At 45.2% G+C, this 21,457-nt stretch overlaps 1 protein-coding gene across 4 annotated transcripts in view; it reads right to left on the bottom strand.

Moving 5' to 3' along the window:
- MAST2 (microtubule associated serine/threonine kinase 2) overlaps positions 1-21,457 on the bottom strand; it is a 221,091-nt gene that overhangs the window by 189,884 nt on the left and 9,750 nt on the right. For all 4 annotated transcript variants that reach the window (XM_053576307.1, XM_053576308.1, XM_053576310.1 and 1 more), the window contains exon 2: positions 458-605. In XM_053576307.1, coding sequence (XP_053432282.1) covers positions 458-605 — 148 coding nt within the window. The remainder of the gene's footprint in view (positions 1-457; positions 606-21,457) is intronic.

Here is a 21,457-nt window from a genome sequence, read left to right as displayed (position 1 = left end):
AGTGAGACAGCCTTACCAAACTGTTCCATACAAGACTACTACCAGAGAAGCTGCCAAGACACTAAGTGGGTTGATACCCCTCGATACTGACCACATAGTCCCAAAATTATTATTATTTTTTTTTTTTGTAGAGACAGAGTCTCACTATACCGCCCTCGGGTAGAGTGCCGTGGCGTCACACGGCTCACAGCAACCTCTAACTCTTGGGCTTACGCGATTCTCTTGCCTCAGCCTCCCAAGCAGCTGGGACCACAGGCGCCCGCCACAACGCCCGGCTATTTTTTGTTGCAGTTTGGCCGGGGCTGGGCCTGAACCCGCCACCCTCGGCATATGGGGCCGGCGCCCTATTCACTGAGCCACAGGCGCCACCCAGTCCCAAAATTATTTAAAAAACAAAGTCAATCATTTCTTGGCCTTTGACTAAGATCAAGTATAAAAAACAAAATCAGATATTTACCTGACAGAGAGCTGGCCAGGCTTCCTCTCCGTAATTTACAGTCATCCTGACTAAGCTGTCGTTGGAGTTTAGCTTTTCCAGTGGATGAAAATATGTCAGGATTACTGAGCTTCCTGAAGAGCAGGGGACTAAGTCCAGTTACCACATCCTTCAAAGATAAAAGAGTAAAACATGAGTCTTTAATATATTTTCTGAAGTTTGAAAACTTTACATTAAACATCCCTACAACATTTATTATAGCTAAAATGTATCAGCATTTTTTTCTTTCCCACTCAATAGCTAAAATCAGAACATATTTCTTAGTAAATGCTGGATGTGCTATAAAGGACAGAGGACATTGATTACAAAATGCCACAGCAAAAATAGGGGAGGAGATGCACAGATGACATTTTGTTAGGTATAGTATTTCTAATAAGTACACATCTAGTGATTTTTTTGTGCTAGTTTTCTCCTTTCATTCATACTCTGACTATATCCAATAAAGTAAAGCATATTTTAGATTATAAAAAGCATTAAACATTAGCTCTTCTTTTACCTGTCATACAAAGGTAAAAATAACCTCAAACCGTCAATTAATGAGAAGATAAAACTTAAAGAGCTTCCTGGGCGGCGCCTGTGGCTCAGTTGGTAAGGCACCAGCCCCATATGCCGAGGGTGATGGGTTCAAACCCGGCCCCGGCCAAACTGCAACCAAAAAATAGCCGGGCGTTATGGCGGGCGTCTGTAGTCCCAGCTACTCGGGAGGCTGAGGCAAGAGAATCGCTTAAGCCCAGGAGTTGGAGGTTGCTGTGAGCTGTGTGAGCCACAGCACTCTACTGAGGGCCATAAAGTGAGACCCTGTCTCTACAAAAAAAAAAAAAAAAAACTTAAGAGCTTCCTTTATATGCCTAAAGTAGAAGCTAAATATAGGTTTTTAAAGACAAAGTATAAAAGTTCTATGGAAAGGTGGTACCTGTTGCTCAAGCAGCTAGGGCACCAGCCACATACACCAGAGCTGGCAGGTTTGAATTCAGCCTAGGCCTGTCAACAGTAACCACAACCAAAAAATAGCCAGGCGTTATGGTGGGTGCCTATAGTCCCAGCTACTCAGAAGGCTGAGGCAAAAGAGTCGCTTAAGCCCAGGAGCTGGAGGTTGCTGTGAGCTCTATCCAGGGTGATAGCTTGAGGGTCTATCTCAAAAAGAAAAAAAAAATTTATGAAAAAAAATACAGAAAATATGAAACATTGACAATGTCTTCCTTTTGCCTTTTTTTTTTTGAGACTGGGTCTCACTCTGTCACCCTGGCTAAAGTGCCATGGCGTCACAACTCACAGCAACCTCAAACTCTTGCCTCAGCCTCCAGTATCTAGGACTACAGGTACCCGCTACAATGCCGAGCTAGTTTTTCTATTTGTAGAGACAGGGTCTCACTCTTGCTCATGCTGGTCTCAAACTCCTGAACTCAGGGAATGCACCTGCCTCAGCTACCCAGAGTCTTAGGATTATAGGCGTGAGCCACCTTGCCCAGCTCCCAACAGCTCTTTCCACTCACTAAGCAGCAACAAACAGTATCAATATTTAGACATTTTTAAGCCAACAACCACCTAATTAGGAGTACCAAATAGTAACCTTTTTAAAAAATAAGGCCAATGAGGCCTATCTTTTATACTTCGATGAAGGAAATGAAAACAGATTAAGTAGCACCTCAAACTGATCTGGACAGTACACTGACAAACTAAGCAGAGGAGACAATTCTCACTTCTCTTAAGATGAAAAGGAAAGAGACAAGGGGAGGGGAGAGGAGAAGAGGGAAGGGAAGGAAAAGAAGAAACAAGACACTCTCCAGTGGGTCCACAAGACAGGAAAGTACTAATACAGTTTGATGGTGATTATTCAGAATGTGATTTACAAATGCCCAAGGATGAAAATGAGAGAAGCTGACGAGGAAAAATGTCTGAAAAGAGAAGGGGGAGAGAAGGAGGGAGATTTTAAAATGAATGAAAAGGATAAATGAATAAAAGGACCAAGAGGAGTACTGAAGCACCAAAGCAACTGATATGTCCAGGCAACTAACTCCAGCAGGAATAAGGAGTAAGAAAGGGGAACTAGAAATAGTAGTTAATGTAAAAAGGGAAGGCAGGGCGGCGCCTGTGGCTCAGTGAGTAGGGCGCCGGCCCCATATACTGAGGGTGGCAGGTTCAAACCCAGCCCCGGCCAAACTGCAACAAAAAATAGCTGGGCATTGTGGCGGGCGCCTGTGGTCCCAGCTACTCGGAAGGCTGAGGCAGGAGAATCGCCTAAGCCCAGGAGTTGGAGGTTGCTGTGAGCTGTGTGACACCACGGCACTCTACCAAGGGCAATAAAGTGAAACTCTGTCTCTACAAAAATAAATAAATAAATAATAAAAAGGGAAGGCAGCAAGGGAGCAGCCTATACTTCCACCATGTGGAGTATCAAGGATGAAACAGGGCCAGGTGTGGTGGCTCATGCCTGTAATCCTAGCACTCTGGGAGGCCGAGGCGGGTGGACTGCCTGAACTCACAGGTTCAAGACCAGCCTGAGCCAGAGCAAGACTTCCTCTCTAAAAATAGCCGGGTGTTGTGGCAGGTACCTGTAGTCCCAGCTACTTGGGAGGCTGAGGCAAGAGAATCGCTTGAGACCGAGAGTTTGAGGTTGCTGTGAGCTGTGACGCCATAACACTCAACCGAGGGTGACATAGTGAAACTGTCTCAAATAAATAAATAAAAAATAAGGATGAAACGATATGTATGGATCAAGGAGAAAACAGGGAAGGAAGCAGGGTTTGAGCAATGCTGGTAACCCAATAAACAGACCTGGCCACTCAACAGAGGTAACATCCCAGCAAGAAGCTCTAGGCGGAGGGAAGTGAAGAGGCCTTACAGACATCATACTAGAGTGGGTATCCTAAATGAAGGCAATGTGGAGAGGAAAAGATCCCATTCCCTAAAAGTTTAACAATGGGCTACATGAGAAAACCAGCAGTTTGATGCCTGCTACACTGTACAGATGAACAGTCTTAACCAGAGAAGGAACAACAACAAAAACAGAACTAGATCGTTACTAATTAAGAGAAACACTTATCATTTTGAACCTCCCTATTCTCTAGTACAAAAAAAATCAAAGAACAGAAGCCAGAAAACAGAGGAGAGAAAAAAATGAAATACTGAATAATGATCTTTCTTCACTAAGTTTCTCGGGTCAAAACCTGGCAAAGGAAAATTAGATATGAAATACCATGCATAACTTCTAAGGTAGATTTTTTTTTAACTTTTACTATTTAACTATTACTCACTTCAGGAAAGTCTATGTATGTAGGTAAGTATATAACTCAATGAATGTTCACAAATTGAACATACCCATGTAATGAGCATCAAGATTAAAAAAAATATATATATTTTTTTTTTTTTTTTTTTTGAGACAGAGTCTTAAGCTGTTGCCCTGGGTACAGTACCAGGGCATCATAGCTCACAGCAACCTCCAACTCTTGGGTTCAAACGATCCTCCTGCCTCAGTTTTCTATATTTTTAGTAGATACAAGGTCTTGCTCTTGCTCAGGCTGGTCTCAAACTCATGAGCTCAAGCAATCCAGCCACCTTGGCCACCCAGAGTGCTAGGATTACAGACATGAGCCACTGCACCCAGCCAAGATTAAAAATTTAAAAAGACGCAATCAGGCTTGGCGCCTGTTGCTCAGTGGCTAGGGCAAGGTTTGAAGGGCTGGCAGGTTTGAACCCAGACCAGGGCCTACCAAACAACGACAACTATAACAACAACAAAAAAAAGATAGCTAGGCGTTGTGACAAGCACCTGTAGTCCCAGCTACTTGGGAGGCAGAGGTAAGAGAATCACTTAAGCCCAAGAGCGACATAGTGAGACTCTACCTAAATAAATAAATATAAAAAGACGCAATCAGTACCTCAAAAAACTCTTTTTGGCTCGGCGCCTGTGACTCAAGCAGCTAAGGTGCCAGCCACATACACCTGAGCTGGTGGGTTTGAATCCAGCCCAGCCCACCAAACAAGAATAACGGCTGCAACCAAAAAAAAAATAGCCGGGCGTTGTGGCAGGCACCTGTAGTACCAGCAACTTGGGAGACAGAGGCAGGAGAATCACTTGAGCCCAGGAGTTGGAGGTTGCTGTGAGCTGTGATGCCACAGTACTCTATCCAAGACGATAGCTTGAGGCTCTGTCTCAAAAAAAAAAAAAACTCTTTCTGCTCCCTTTCTTTTTTTTTTTTTATTATTATTTATTTATTTATTTATTTTTTGGTGTGTGTGCGTGTGTGTGTGTTTTGGCCGGGGCTGGGTTTGAACCCGCCACCTCTGGCATATGGGACCGGCACCCCACCCCTTTGAGACACAGGCGCTGCCCTCTGCTCCCTTTCATTTACTACCCAGATCCCCTAGGGCAGTGGTTCTCAACCTCCCTAAAAATGCCGCAACCCTTTAATACAGTTCCTCATCTTGTGGTGACCCCCCAACCACAAACTTATTTTCATACACCTGTATTTGTACGGGGTGTATGTGATGGTTTAAGGTGACCCCTGTGAAAGGGTTGTTCAAACCCAAAGGGTCGCAACCCACAGGCTGAGAACTGCTGCCCTAGGGTAATCACTACCCAGGCTTCTAACAGCACAATTATATAAAGTGCAAAACTTGACATGAATGGGATCACTCAGTGTGAATTCTTCTATATATTTCTTCCTTTGCTCAACTAGACTGGATTTTTTTTTTTTTTTTTTTTGAGACAGGGTCTTGCTCTGCTGCCTAGGATAGAGTGCAGTGGTGTCATTAGAGCTCACTGCAGCTTTAAATGCCTGGACTCAAACAATCCTCCTGCCCCAGTGTCCCCAGAAGGTGGGACTACAGGTGTACACCACCACACATGGCTAATTTTTCTATTTTTTTCATAAAGAGTCTTGCCATATTGTTCAGGCTGTTCTCAAACTCCTGGGCTCAAGCAATCCTGCCATCTTGGCCTCCCAGACTGCTGGAATTACAGGGGTGAACCACCATGCCCACCCAACTTGACTTTTTTTTGTTTTGTTTTGCTTTGTTTCTCACTTTTTTGCCCCTGGTAGAGAGCCAAACTGGCTTCTACCATTTCTACAATCAATAATTCTTAAGAAAAGTGGGAAGTTAAGGACAGAGGAGTCTAGAGAGGCCCAAGGGAAACCCCTCATCCTTTCCAACATGTGAGGACACAGTAAGGCGGCACCATCTATAAACCAAAGAGAGACCCTTGATCCATCCTTCAGAACTGTGAGAAATTAATTTGTTATAGCAGCCCAAATACACTAAGACCACAAGCTCTCGGTAAACACTACATAAAATCAATTCACCTGTATTATATCATTCTTTTAAAGTCATATTTTTATGGGAGCCGGACACAAGTATAAGAGGGACTTCATCTAACAAATGCAATCCATCTAACCTAATTCTTTGTACCCTTAATGAATCTTAAATAATTAAAAAAAAAAAAAAAGTCACCCTGGGAGGCCAAGGCAGGTGGATTGCCTGAGCTCACAGGTTCAAGACCAGCCTGAGCCAAAGCGAGATCTTATCTCTAAAAACAGCTGGGTGTTGTGACAGGCACCTGTAGTCCCAGCTACTTGGGAGGCAAGAGAATCACTTGAGCCCAAGAGTTTGAGGTTGCTCTGAGCTATGATGCCATGGCACTCTACCAAGGGCAACAAAGTGAGATACTGTCTCCAAAATAAAAAAAAGTCAGAGTTTTAAAAACTGGAATTACAACATGAATTGTAATCTATACTTACTTATCTACTATAGCAGTATCAGCAATCATGTATCTAACACACTCCATGTAACTTCATCCGTTCTTTAAGAAAAGGTTAGAAATTGCTAGACTACACAATCTCTACATGGTCCTTCTAACACAAAGAGATTATTCTCTTTTAATATAGATTATGTAATTGTGGCTATTTTTCCTAATGTCCTAGGTAGTCTTCACAGAGCTCTCCCATCTTGATTTAGAACCATACACCTCCTCCCCAATATCAAAACAAATCTCATGGTGGCGCCTGTGGCTCAAAAGAGTAGGGCGCTGGCCCCATATGTCGGAGGTGGTGGGTTCAAACCCAGCCCCGGCCAAAAACTGCTAAAAAAAAAAATCTCAGACTAACTTTACACACAAGGCTAGGGTTGTACTATGCTGTGAAGGATAGGATTACAGGCTCAGTGCCTGTAGCTCAGCAGCTCGGGTGCCAGCCACATACACCGGGGCTAGTAGGTTCGAGTCAGGCCTGGGTCTTCCAAATGACGACGACCACAACAAAAAAATTGCCGGGCGGTTAGCCAGGCATTATGGCAGGCTACTTGGGAGGCTGAGACAAGAGAATCACTTAAGCCCAAGAGTTTAAGGTTGCTGTGAGCTGTGACGCAACAGCACTCTACCAACGGTAACATAGTGAGACTCTTGTCTCAAAAAAAAAAAAAAAAAATAGCCCAGGCGTTGTGGTGGGTGGCTATAGTCCCAGCTCCTTGGGAGGCTGAGGCAACAGAATTGCTTAAGCCCAAGAGTTTGAGGTTGCTGTGAGCTGTGATGATACAGCATTCTACTGAGGGTGACACAGTGAGACTGTCTCCAAAAAAAAAACAAAAGCTAGGATTCCAAGCAAGCAAAGGATTCACAGCTAAAACAGGAGTGTACACACTAAAAACTTGTCCGCTGGGCTGAGAAAAAGTTTAACTCTCAGGCATTGTCTCACAGCACTCTACTGAAGACGACATAGTCTGCCAAAAAAAAAAAAAAGTTAAGGCAAGGTAGTGATAACTTAGTAGATCCTGTGGCATCACAGCTCACAGCAACCACAAATTCTTGGGTTTAAGCAATTCTCTTGTCTCAGCCTCCAAAGTAGCTAGGACTACAGGTGCCCCACAATGCCCAGCTATTTTTAGAGATGGGGTCTCACTCTTGCTCAGGCTGGTCTCAGATCTGTGCGTTCAGGCAATCCACCCGCCTCTCCCAGAGTGCTAGGATTACAGACATGAGCCACCTTGCCCAGCCCATAAATAAATTTTTAACAACAAAGAACAGACATAATAAGAAACACAGAAACACTTAGATCCAGCCAGACCAGGCATGGTAGCTCACCCCTGTAATCCTAGCACCCTGGGAGGTCGAAATGGGTGGATAGCTTGAGCTCATGAGTTGGAGACTGGCCTGAGAAAAAGCGAGACCCCATCTCTACTAATAATAGAAAAATGGAGGAAAGAGGATCTCTTGAACCCAAGAGTTTGAGGTTGCTGTGAGCTATGACAGCAATAGCACTCTATCCAGGGCCACAGCTTGAGACTGTCTCAAAAAAAAAAAAAAAAAACACACACACACACAAAGAAAGAAACATTTAGATCCAATACAAGCATTTTTAGCCTTATTTTAACCATGACTGCAAAATAGCCATTCTTATGTTCATTTCTAATTCAAGTCTGCTAAGTCTTATAGGGGTCCTCAAACTTTTTAAACAGGGGGCTAGTTCACTGTCCCTCAGACCGTTGGAGGGCCGGACTATAATTTAAAAAAAAAAACTATGAACAAATTTCTATGCACACTGCACATATCTTATTCTGAAGTAAAAAAACAAAACGGGAACAAATACAATCACACCGCCTCATCTGGCCTGCGGGCCGTAGTTTGAGGACCCAATTCAAACCTGATTCTGACGTATGCTTTTTCCTCATACTCTATTTACATGACATTAATAAAGAAGTCCCAACAAACAATCAGAAAACAGTCTGGAAAGGCACCTGTGGCTCAGTGGGTAGAGCACCGACTCCATATACCTTGGGTGGCAGGTTCAAAGCCGGCCCTGGCCAAACTGCAAAAAAAATAGCCAGGTGTTGTGGCGGGCACCTGTAGTCCCAGCTACTCAGTAAGCTAAGGCAAAAAAATTGCCTAGGCCTAGGAGTTGGAGGTTGCTGTGAGCTGTGTGACGCCAAAGCACTCTACCGAGGGTGATAAAGTAAGACTCTGCCTCTACAAAAAAAAAAAAAATAGTCTGGCTCAGTGCCCATAGCACAGTGGTTACGGCGCCAGCTACATACACCAAGGGTGGTGGGTTCAAACACGGCCCAGGCCAACTAAACAACTGCAACCACAACAACAAAAAGCTGGGCGTTGTTCTTTTGCCAAGGACCCGTGAACATGGGCCGCGTTCGCACCAAAACCGTGAAGAAGGCGGCCCGGGTCATCATCGAGAAGTACTACACCCGTCTGGGCAACGACTTTCACACGAACAAGCGCGTGTGCGAGGAGATCGCCATCATTCCCAGCAAGAAGCTACGCAACAAGATAGCCGGCTATGTCACACACCTGATGAAAAGGATCCAGAGGGGCCCAGTGGGAGGCATCTCCATCAAGCTGCAGGAAGAGGAGAGGGAGAGGAGAGACAACTATGTCCCTGAGGTCTCAGCCCTAGATCAGGAGATCATTGAAGTAGATCCTGACACTAAGGAAAGGCTGAAGCTTTTGGACTTTGGCAGTCTGTCCAACCTCCAGGTCACTCAGCCTACAGTTGGAATGAATTTCAAAACACCACGTGGAACCGTTTGAATCTATCTTCTGTGTGCTGTAATATTCTAATAAATCTGGGACAACGGCAAAAAAAAAAAAAAGCCGGGGCGTTGTGGTCAATGGCTGTGGTCCCAGCTACTTGGGAGGCTGAGGCAGGAGACTTGCTTGGGCCCAAGAGTTTGAGGTGGTTGTGAGCTGTGACACCAGGCCACACTACTGAGGGCGACATGGTAAGACTCTGTCTCAAAAAAATAAAAAAAGAAAAGAAAAGAAATAGTCTATTAGGGCTTGGCACCTGTGGCTCCAGCCACATACACCAAAGGTGGTAGGTTCAAACCCAGCCCGGGCCAGCTAAACAACAATGACAACTGCAACAACAACAAAAAAAAAATAGCCGGGCATCGTGGCACATGCGTGTAGTCCCAGCTACTTGGGAGGCTGAGGCAAGAGAATCACTTAAGACAAGAGTTTGAGGTTGCTGTGAGCTGTGACGCCACAGCACTCTACTGAGGGTGGCATAGTGAGACTCTGTCCCCAAAAAAAAAGAAAAGAAAAGAATCTACTGGAAACCCATCTCTCAAAAAATAAAAATAAATAAATACTTTTGCGGGGGGAGTTTCCAATATACTCAACACTAATATTAAAACCAATAAATAAACCACTACACACCCACACAAAAGAAAAAACACAAGTATAGTCTAGCAAGAGGGAGGCGATTGGCAAGATCTCACCTAATGTGCACAATGTGAGTGTGCTCAGCAGGCCCCTGGGTGAAGGGCTCAACTACAACTTAACTTTATCTTAGAAATGAAAACAATGTGGTTCAGTGCCTGTAGCTCAAGCGGCTAAGGTGCCAGCCACATACACCAGAGATGGCAGGTTCAAATCCAGCCTGGCCTGTCAAACAACTACAACCAAAAAATAGCCGGGCATTGTGGCAGGCGCCTGTAGTCCCAGCTACTTGGGAGGCTGAGGCAAAAGAATCACTTAAGCTCCAAGAGTTGGAGGTTACTGTGAGCTGTGACATCACAGCACTCTATCCTGGGTGACAGCTTGAGGCTCTGTCTTAAAAAAAAAAAAGAAAGAAAGAAAGAAAGAAATGAAAACAATGTGACCTAAACATTGCACCCTCATATTAATCTGAAATTTTAAAAAGAAATTATGGTACATCCATACTCTGGGATATCACTCAGCAGGAAAAAGAAACAAATTACCAATACATGAAGACCTGGATGAGTCTCCAGGGAATTCTGGAGAGAGAGGGGAAAAATCAATGAGTGGGGGAAAAAAACAATTCCAAAAGGTTACATGCTGTATGCTTCCAAATGTGTAACATTCTGATAAAAAAAAAAAAAAAAATGACAGAAATAATGTAGAACGGATTAGTGGTTGTCAGTGGTTCAGAAGGGAGCTTGGGGCCAGCCAGACATGGTATGGATATTGAAGGGCAAGATGAGGGATTCTTTGGTAAAATAAAAAATAAATAAATAAATAAATAAAATGTTCTGTATCTTCACTGTCAATATCATGTTTGCAATATTGTAATATAGTTTTTGCAAGATTTTACCATTGGAAAAAGATACACGGCATATCTCTGTATTATTTCTTAAGGTGCAGGTGAATCTATAACTATCTTGAAAACCTTAATTAAAACCAAAAAATAAAATAAAAGTTAAGCTTGACAAAAAAAAAAAAAAAGAATCTACTGGAAAATAAGAAAGCATATGAAGAAGCAAGTTACAGATAACAAAAAAATCCAAATAAATAATAACAAATAAATGAAAATGTTCTCAACCTCACTAATTACCATATTTAAAACATTGAGATACCATTTAAACCCAGTAAATTAACAAAAAGTAATGACCTAATAAAAACCAAAGCTGGCAGGGACGTAGAGAAACATCACTGGTCACAGTACAAATTATTACAGTCACTTTAGAAAATAATTTGGCAATAATACCCAGCAAGAGAAACTCTTGGACACTGTACAGGGGAATTAAGCACCAGGCTATTTACTACAGAACTATAATAGAGAAAATGGAAATAACTAAGGGCCCATTATGTAAGAATGGACAAACTGTCACTTACTCAAAGTAATGCTACATTTAACATTAAAAATTACAGCAAATAATCTACATATATTAATGTAAATGAGGGTTGGCAAACCAGCTGTCAGAACAAATCCCACCCATCATCTGCTCGTGTCCAGCCAGGAAGATAAAAAGTTTTTAGATTGCTTTTGCTCAGGCTAGTTTTTTGTTTGTTTGTTTATCAAGCCCTGGCTGGGTTCAAACCTGCCACCCCCGGCAAATGGGGCCAGTCCTCTAACCATTGAGCTATAAGCACCCAAAAGTTTTTACATTTTTCAGTGGTTGAAAAACAAAATAGTTGGCTCAGCGCATATGGCTCAAGTGGCTAGCTAAGGCACAGCCACGTACACCTGAGCTGGCAGGTTCAAATCCAGCCCGGGCCCGCCAAATAACAATGATGGCTACAAACAAAAAATAGCCGGGTGTTGTGGCAGATGCCTGTAGTCCCACCTACTTGGGAGGCAGAGACAGGAGAATCACTTAAGCCCAGGAGTTGGAGGTTGCTGTTAGCTGTGATGCCACGGCACTCTACCCAGGCAACAGCTTGAGGCCCTGTCTCAAAAAAAAAGAGTAGAACAATTTTGAAGTATTTCTTCTTTTTTTATTGTCTGTAAGATTTGGCATGATTTGTTTTTTGAAATTATCTTTTATTTTTATTTATAAATATTAGTTGTCTATTCTTTTTTTTTTTTTTTTGTAGAGACAGAGTCTCACTGTACCGCCCTGGGGTAGAGTGCCGTGGCGTCACACGGCTCACAGCAACCTCCAACTCTTGGGCCTACGCGATTCTCTTGCCTCAGCCTCCCGAGCAGCTGGGACTACAGGCGCCTGCCACAACGCCTGGCTATTTTTTTGTTGCGGTTTGGCCGGGGCTGGGTTTGAACCCGCCACTCTCGGCATATGGGGCCGGCGCCCTACTCACTGAGCCACAGGCACCGCCTAGTTGTCTATTCTTTGATACTTTGGGAAAAAAATAATACTGAACCTCAGAGTCAAAGCATTCTATAATAGACATACTCTTATCTGACCCACCACCCAGCATTAGACATTCTTGTTATTAAAAGCCTTTCTGCTGGGCAGCGCCTGTGGCTCAAAGGAGTAGGGCGCCAGCCCCATATACCAGAGGTGGTGGTTCAAACCCAGCCCCAGCCAAAAACTGCAAGAATAAAATAAAATAAAATAAAAGACCAGGCGTGGTGGCTCACGCCTATAATTCTAGCACTCTGGGAGGCCAAGGTGGGTGGACTGCCCTGAGCTCACAGATTTGAGGCCAGCCTGAGCAAGAGCCAGACCTCATCTCTAAAAACAGCCAGGCCTCATGGTGGGCACCTGTAGTCCCAGCTACTCAAGAGGCTGAGGCAAGAGAATCACTTGAGCACAAGAGTCTGAGGTTGCTGTGAGCTGTGACACTACAGCACTTTACTGAGGGTGACTAGTGAAACTCTGTCTCAAAACATAAATTAATTAATTTAATTTAATAAAGCTGGTAGCTCAATGGTTAGGGTGCCAGCCACATGCTCTGGGGTTGGTGGGTTCCAACACGGCCTGGGCCTACTAAACAGCAATGACAACTGCAACAACAAGAAAAAAAAATAGCCAGGCGTTGTGGCAGGCGCCTGTAGGGAGAGTGAAGCAAGAGAATCACTGGACCCCAAGAGTTTGAGGATGCTATGAGCTATGACACAACATCACTCTACTGAGGGTGCCAAAGTGGGACTCTGTCTCAATAAAAAAAAAAAAAATTAATTAAATTAAATTAAAAGATAAACAAAGGGCCAGGTTCTGGCAACTCAGGCCTGTAATCCTAACACTCAGGGAGGCTGAGGTGGGTGGACTGCTCAGGAGTTACAGCCCAGTCTGAGCAAGAGCAAGACTACATCTACAAAAATAACCAGGTGTTGTAGCAGGCGCCTGTAGTCTCAGCTACTACTCGGGAGGCTGAGAAAAGAAGATCACTTGAGCCCAAGAGTTTGAGTCTGCTGTGAGCTATGATGCTAGAGCACTCACCAGGGTTATGAAGTAAGACTCTGTCTCACAAAAACCAAACCAAACAAACAAAAAAAGTAGATAAACAAATGGCCAATAAGCAAAAGAAAAGAAGTTCAACCATCACTAGCCTGTAGGAACATGCAAACCAGAAGCACAATGAGATACCACTTCACATCCACTGGGATAGCTATACATTTTTTAAAAATAAGAACAAAAATAAAATAAAAATAAAATAAAATAATATAGTAAAATAAATAAAAATAAAAAACAGTGGCTAGGCACTATGGCTCACACCTATAATCCTAGCACTCTGGGAGGCTGAGGTGGATAGATCGCTTGAGCTCATGAGTTCAAAACCAACCCGAGTAAAAGTGAAACCCCCACCTCCACTAAAAATTAAAAAACTTAGGCAAGGGTGACACCTGTGGCTCAGTGGGTAGGGTGCCAGCCCTATATACCAAGGCTGGCAGGTTCAAACCCAGCCCTGGCCAAACTGCAACAAAAAAAAACAGCCAGTATTCTGGCGGGTGCCTGTAGTCCCAGCTACTTAGGAGGCTGAGGCAAGAGAATTGCCTAAGCCCAGGAGTTGAAGGTTGCTGTGAGCTGTGACACCACATCACTCTACCGACAGCGACAGTGAGACTCTGTCTCTTAAAAAAAAAAAAAAAAAAGACTTAGGCAAAAGGATCACTTGAGTCGGGGTGGTGCCTGTGGCTCAATGGAGTAAGGCCCCAGCTCCATATGCCGGAGTGGTGGGTTCAAACCCAGCCCTGGCCCAAAACTGCAAAAAAAGAAAAAAAAAAAAGGATCACTTGAGTCCAAGAGCTGGAGGTTGCTGTGAGCTAGGATGCAACAGCACTCTACCCAGGGCAATAACTTGAGAGTCTGTCTCAAATAAATAAATAAATAATAAGAAACAGTGTAAGCAAGGACGCAAAGAAATTGGAATCCTCACTTATTGCTAGTGAGAATGCTAAAATGGTACCACCAGTGTGAAAACAGTTTGGCAGTCCCTCAAAAAGTTAAATATGGAGTCCTGGTACAGTGCCTCACGCCTGTAATCCTGGCACTTTGGGAGGCCAAAGTGGGAAGACCGCTGAGGCCAGGAGTTTAAGACCAGCCTGGCCAAGAGCCAGACCTCATCTCTACAAAACATAAAAAAATTAGCCAGGCATAGTGGCAGGCACCTGTAGGCCCAGCTACTCAGGAGGTGGAGGCAGGAAGATCACTTCAGCCCAAGAGTTGAAGGCTACATGATGATGCCACTGTACTCCAGCCTAGATGACAGAGTGAGAACCTATCTCAAAGAGAAAAAAAGTTAAATATGGAATTGCCATATTATGTAGCAATTCCACTCCTGTATATCTAACCAAAATATTAAAAAACAGGTATTCAAACAAAAATTTGTACACAGATATTCATAGCAGCACTATTCACAAAAGCCAAGAAGTAGAAACAGGCCAGGGGTGGTGGCTCACGCCTATAATCCTAGCACTCTGGGAAGCCAAGGTGGGTGGACTGACTGAGCTCTGGAGTTGGAGACCAGCCTAAGCAAGAGCGAGACCCCATCTCTACAAATACAGAAAAACGGCTGGGCATTGTGGAGGGCACCTGCAGTCCCAGATACCTGGGAGGCTGAGGCAAGGAGGTCACTCGAGCCTAAGAGTTTGAGGCTGTGATGCCGCGGCACTCTACAAAAGGTACAGAGACTCGCTCAGAAAAAAAGGTAGGAACAATTCAAATGTCCATCAACTAATAAATAAATAAAATGCAGTAATTTCCAAAAAAAGTCAGGCTTGGAGCCCATAGCTCAGTGAATAGGGTGCCAGCCCCATACACAGAGGCTGGTGGACTCGAGCCCAGCCCAGGCCTGCTAAACAACAATGACAACAGCAACCAAAAAATAGCTGGGTGTTGTAGCTGGCCCCTGTAGTCCCAGTTAATCGGGAGGCTAAGACAAGAGAATCACATAAGCCCAAGAGTTTGAAGTTGCTGTGAGCTGTGACACTACAGCACTCTAATGAAGGCGACAGAGTAAGACTTTGTCTCAAAAAAAAGAAAAAAAAAGTCAAAGTGCTTGTGAAGGTAAGCCGGCTAGGTCACACTTCCCTCCAGGTGCCTATTAATGTGAGAACGGTTGAAACCTAGCTCCTCTGGCTTCTCAACGGCTCTCTTCTAACTTTATACTTCTTCCACAGGTTGAGCTAACAAAGTGAGAAAAGTCTAAGGAAAGCTCTATGCATCAAGGCTTCAAGAAGTATGGAGATTGCCAAAGACTATCTCTGCCACAGGCAGAAGAAAAACAAGCTTTTCCAGATCTCCTAGCTCTGCCTGGGAAAGGGCCTTTACCTTCATTCAAACTGGTTATGACCCAAAATTCTTGCTGGGCGCAGTGGCTCACGGCTATAATCCCAGCACTGTGGAAGACTGAGGCAGGAGGATTGCTTGACCTCAGGAGTTCGAGGCTTGTCTGAGCAAGAGTGGGACCCTAACTCATAACAAAAATTGAAAAACCCAGCCGAGGGGCGGCGCCTGTGGCTCAGTCGGTAGGGCGCCGGCCCCATATACCAAGGGTGGCGGGTTCAAACCCGGCCCCGGCCAAACTGCAACCAAAAAATAGCCGGGCGTTGTGGCGGGCGCCTGTAGTCCCAGCTACTCGGGAGGCTGAGGCAAGAGAATCGCTTAAGCCCAGGAGTTGGAGGTTGCTGTGAGCTGTGTGAGGCCACGGCACTCTACCGAGGGTGGTACAGTGAGACTCTGTCTTTACAAAAAAAAAAAAAAAAGAAAAACCCAGCCAAGTGCCACGTCAAGCACCTATAATCCCAGCAGCTTTGGAGGCTGAGGCAGCAGGATGCTCACAGCCTGAGTCTGAGGTTGCAGTGAGTTACGATGCCATTGCACTCTACTCAGGGCATAGGCTAGAACTCTGTGTCTCAACAAAAAAAAAGTAAGGCAACTGTGTGCATGTGCTCATCCCAAAATTCTGTAGGTCTATAAAGATTAAAAAACAGGCTCAGTGCCTGTAGCACAATGGTTACAGCACCAGCCGCATACACCAAGGCTGGCAGGTTTGAAACCAACCGGGGCCAACTAAACAATGACAACTGCAACAAAAAACAGCCAGGCATTGTGGCAGTCACCTATATGCCAAGTACTTTGGAGGCTAAGGCAAGAGAATCGCTTACTTGGGAAGCTAAGGCAACAGAATAGCTTCCCTGGGTTTTAGAATGTAAGTAAGAACAAATTCAGTCCAAGGGAACCACATTGGAAAATTCTGTGATATCATCTTAATTGTACCAACTTTACTGTAGTAGTATTCCCTAAGGGTTGAACCTGAGTAGCAGACACACAAATATTTTAACTATTAGTTTGCTGGAAATTAATAAGCCACATAGTTTCTCCGCCTGTATTTCAGCAAAGCAAAAGTAATATAATGTTGTCTGGCCTTCTGACTGTTAGGTCCTTAGGAATATTTTAAAAGCAGAGTTTAGAAATGGTAATAATTTTTAAAAAGTCCTCAATTTATTTCAAAGGGATGTTACCAAGGTGATTTTGTGTAGGAACCCAGAAACATCTAAGACCTATACTTTGTTAAACTGTGAGCTCGGGCAATCCACCTGCCTCGGCCTCCCAGAGTGCTAGGATTACAGGCGTGAGCCACCATACCCCGCCAAAGAGAGCACCCGAGGAAACTGGAGGATGATGGGCTAGTCCTAGAAATGGCTTAATCATTTCCACCCATATTGTACTGCCAGAACTCATGGTTGTGCCTAACTGCTGAAGTGCTGGGAAATGTCATGTAATTTATGCCTAGGGAGAAGGTGAATCATACTTGGTCAACATGTAGCTTCAGCCCCAATTGTAGTCCTCAGTGTAGAACTTAGAACTCCTTCTACTACTTAGAAATCCTTTTATTTTGGTTACAGATAACCTAGAACCATATCCTGTTTTTATTCTTTTTTTTTTTTGGAGACACAGTCTGACTATGTCACCCCTCGGTAGATGCCTTGCAGCTCACAGCAACCTCAAACTCTTGGGGTCAAGCGATCCTCTTACCTCAGGCTCCCAAGGAGCTGGGACTACAGGCACCCACCACCATGCCCAGACATTTTAGAGACGGGGGCTGGGGGGGGTCTCACTCTGGCTCAGGCTGGTCTCGAACCTGTGGGCTCAGGCAGTCCGCCTGCCTCGGCCTCCCAGAGTGCTAGAATTACAGGCGTGAGCCACCATACCCCGCCAAAGAGAGCTACTTTACAAAGTCTAGTCAAAGAAGCCCTCTTTGCAGAGGTGATATCTGAACAGAGACCCAAATGAAGTAAATGAAATGAAAAGCCAGCCATATACATATATCTGGAAAAAGATTATTCAGGTAGAAAAAACTACCATATGCAAAAGTCCTCAATAATAATTTCTTAAATGTTCTCAAACAGGAGCATGTTTAATGTATTTGGGGACCACCAAGGCAACCAATGTGACTACAGCTCAACGAATAAACGAAGACTGAAGGGAAATGAGGTGGCTTGGCACCCATAGCAGTGGTTATGCCACCAGATACATACATCAAGTAAACAATAATGACAACTGCAACAACAAAAAAAATAGCCAGGCATTGTGGCAGGTGCCTGTAGTCCCAGCTACTCAGGAGGCTGAGGCAAGAGAATTGCCTAAGCCCAAGAGCCGGAGGTTGCTATGAGCTGTGACGCCACAGCACTCTACCAAGGGCGACATAGTGACACTCTGTCTCTCTTTTTTTTTAAAAAAACTCTTTCTCTCTCTTTTTTTTGTAGAGACAGAGTCTCACTGTACTGCCCTCGGTAGAGTGCCATGACGTTACACAGCTCACAGCAACCTCCAGCTCTTGGGCTTGCGCGATTCTCTTGCCTCAGCCTCCTGAGCAGCTGGGACTACAAGCGCCCACCACAACACCCGGCTATTTTTTTGTTGCAGTTTGGCCGGGGCTGGGCTTGAACCCACCACCCTCGGTATATGGGGCTGGCGCCCTACTCACTGAGCCACAGGCACCGCCCTCTTTTCTTTTTTTTAAGACTCTGCCTCTCTTTTTCTTTTTTTAGACTCTGTCTCTTTTTTTTTTAGAGACAGCATCTCATTATGTCACCCTCAGTAGAGTGCCATGGCATCACAGCTCACAGCAACCTCTAGCTCTTGGGCTTAGGTGATTCTCTTGCCTCAGCCTCACGAGTAGCTGGGACTACAGGAGCCCGCCATAAGGCCCAGCTATTTTTTGTGCAGTTTGGCCAGAGCTGGGTTTGAACCCGCCACCCTTGGTACATGGGGCCGGTGCCTACACAGTGAGCCACAGGCACCGCCTGAGACTCTGTCTCAAAAAAAAAAAAAAAAGGAAATGAGGTGATAGAAGGCCAACGGCCAGATCATGTAAAATCACTTTGGACTTGTGATCTAAATTGTGATGGAAAGCCACTGTAGAGGGGTAACAAAGCTCTGATTTAAGCTTTTACAAAGTAACTTGCTATGTACAAAATTATCACAGTATCCTCTTAGAGGAAGGGGAGGCAACAGAATCAGGAAGAACAATTAGGTAACTTTTACAATAATCTAGATGAGACTCCACACCTGTAGCTCAGTGAGTAGGGCGCCAGCCACTTACACCGAGGCGGGCAGGTTCGAGCCCTGCCCAGGCCTGCTAAACAATGACAGCTGCAACAAAAAATAGCCGGGTGTTGTGGCAGGCACCTGTAGTTCCAGCTACATGGGAGGCTGAGGCAAGAGAATCAATTAAGCCCAAGAGTTTGAGGTTGCTGTGAGCTATGACGCCACAGCACTCTACCCAGGGCAACATAGTGACATTCAGTCTCAAAAAAAAAAAGAGTTCAGTTTTGTAGACGGGCGCCGTGACGCATGCCTGTAGTCCTAGCACTTTGAGAGCCAAAGCAGGTGAAATGCTTGAGTTCAGAAGTTCCAAACTAGCCTGATCAGTAGTTAAAGTCCATCTCTACTAAAAGTAGAAAAACTAGCTGGGCATGAAGGTCCATGCCTGTGGTCCCAGCTTCTCAGGAGGTAGAAGCAAGAGGATTGCTCAAGCCCTGGAGTTTGAGGTTGCTATGAGCTACCATGCCACAGGACTCTTCTGGGGGCAACAGAGTGAGACTGTCTCAAAAAAAAAAAGAAAAAGAAAAAATTTCAGTTTTGGACAATTTCTACTGGAACTGTCTAGAGTTATCCAAATGAAAATTTACACAGACAAGGGCGGCGCCTGTGGCTCAGCGGGTAGGGCGCCGGCCCCATATGCCAAGGGTGGTGGGTTCAAACCCAGCCCCAGCCAAACTGCAACAAAAAAATAGCTGGGTGTTGTGGCGGGTGCCTGTAGTCCCAGCTACTCGGGAGGCTGAGGCAAGAGAATCGCCTAAGCCCAGGAGCTGGAGGTTGCTGTGAGCTGTGTGACGCCACGGCACTCTACCAAGGGCGATAAAGTGAGACTCTGTCTCTACAAAAAAAAAAAAAAAAAGAAAAAAGAAAATTTACACAGACAATTAAAAATAGAGGAGTCCTGGGGCGGTACCTGTGGCTCAGTCGGTAAGGCACCAGCCCCATATACCGAGGGTGGCGGGTTCAAACCCGGCCCCGGCCGAACTGCAACAAAAAAATAGCTGGGTGTTGTGGCGGGCGCCTGTAGTCCCAGCTACTCGGGAGGCTGAGGCAGGGGAATCGCTTAAGCCCAGGAGTTGGAGGTTGCTGTGAACTGTGTGATACCATGGCACTCTACCTAGGACCATAAAGTGAAACTCTGTCTCTACAAAAAAAAAAAAAAAAAAAAATAGAGGAGTCTAGCGCTCAGGAGAAAGGTCATGACCAGAGAAATACCTGTGGGTATTGTCAGCTTACAGATGAATACAAAGCAACAGAATCTGATGAAATCACATAAAAAGGGAGATGTACCTGGGAGTGGTGGCTCATGCCTATAATCCTGGCACTCTGGGAGGCCAAAGCAGGTGGATTGCTTGAGCTCTGGAGACCAGCCTGAGCCAGAGCAAGACCCCTTCTCTAAAAGTAGCTGTGCATTGTGACTGGTGCCTGTAGTCCCACCTACTCAGGGAGGCTGAGGGAAGAGGATCACTTGAGCCCAAGAGTTTGAGGTTGCTGTGAACATGATGCCACAGCACTCTATTGGGGATGACAAAGTGAGACTCTGTCTCAAAAAATAAAAGGGGGCCAGCTCAGCACCCATAGCTCTATGGCTAGGGCGCCAGCCACATACACCAGGCCTGGTGGGTTCAAACCCGGCCCAGGCCTGCTAAACAATGACAACAAAAAAAAAAAATAGCCAGGTGTTGTGGTGGGCACCTATAGTCCCAACTACTTGGGAGGCTGAGGCAAGAGAATTGCTTAAGCCCAAGAGTTTGAGGTTGCTGTGAGCTGTGAAGTCATAGTACTCTACCAAGAGAGACATAGTGAGACTTTGTCTCAAAAAAAATAAAGGGGGTGGGTGGCGCCTGTGGCTCAGTGAGTAGGGCACCGGCCCCATATGCTGAGGGTGGCGGGTTCGGACCCAGCCCCAGCCAAACTGCAACAGAAAAATAGCCGGGCCTTGTGGCGGGCGCCTGTAGTCCCAGCTGCTCAGGAGGCTGAGGCAGGAGAATCGCCTAAGCCCAAGAGTTAGAGGTTGCTGTGAGCCGTGTCACGCCATGGCACTCTACCCGAGGGCGGTACAGTGAGACTCTGTCTCTACAAAAAAAAAAAAAAAAGGGGAGGGGTGGGACCAGGCATGGTGGCTCACACCTATAATACTAGCACTCTGGTAGGCCGAGGCAGGTAGGTGGATTGAGCTCAGGAATTTGAGACCAGGATGAGCAAGAGTGAGACCTCATCTCTAAAAAAAAAAAAACAAGGCTCAGCACCTGTAGCTCAGTGGTTGGGGCACAGACCATATACACCGGGGCTGGTACGTTGGAGCCCAGCCTAGGCCTGCTAATCAACAATGACAACTACAGGCTCGGCATCCATAGCACAGTGGTTACAGTGCCAGGCACATACACCAAGACTGGCGGGTTAGAATCTGGCCTGGGCCAGCTCAACAACAATGACAACCACAACAAACAATAGCCGGGATTGGCTCGGTGCCCATAGCACAGTGGTTATGGCACCAGCTACATACACCAAAGCTGGCGGGTTCAAACCTGGCCCAGCCAAATAAAACAACAATAACAACTGTAATGAAAAATAGCCAGGCTCAGCGCCCATAGCACAGTGGTTATGGCGCAAGACACATAAACTGAGGCTGGCGGGTTCAAACCCGGCCCAGGCCAACTAAACAACAAAGACAATTTCAACAACAACAAAAAAAAAAATAGCTGGGCATTGTGGCAGGCACCTGTAATCCCAGAACTTGGGAGGCTGAGGCAAGAGAATCAC

Source organism: Nycticebus coucang, chromosome 22, assembly GCF_027406575.1.
Source record: "Nycticebus coucang isolate mNycCou1 chromosome 22, mNycCou1.pri, whole genome shotgun sequence".
NCBI lineage: Eukaryota > Metazoa > Chordata > Mammalia > Primates > Lorisidae > Nycticebus > Nycticebus coucang.
The sequence above is the reverse complement of the archived record's forward strand: the minus strand, read 5'-3'. Positions and strand labels throughout refer to the sequence as shown.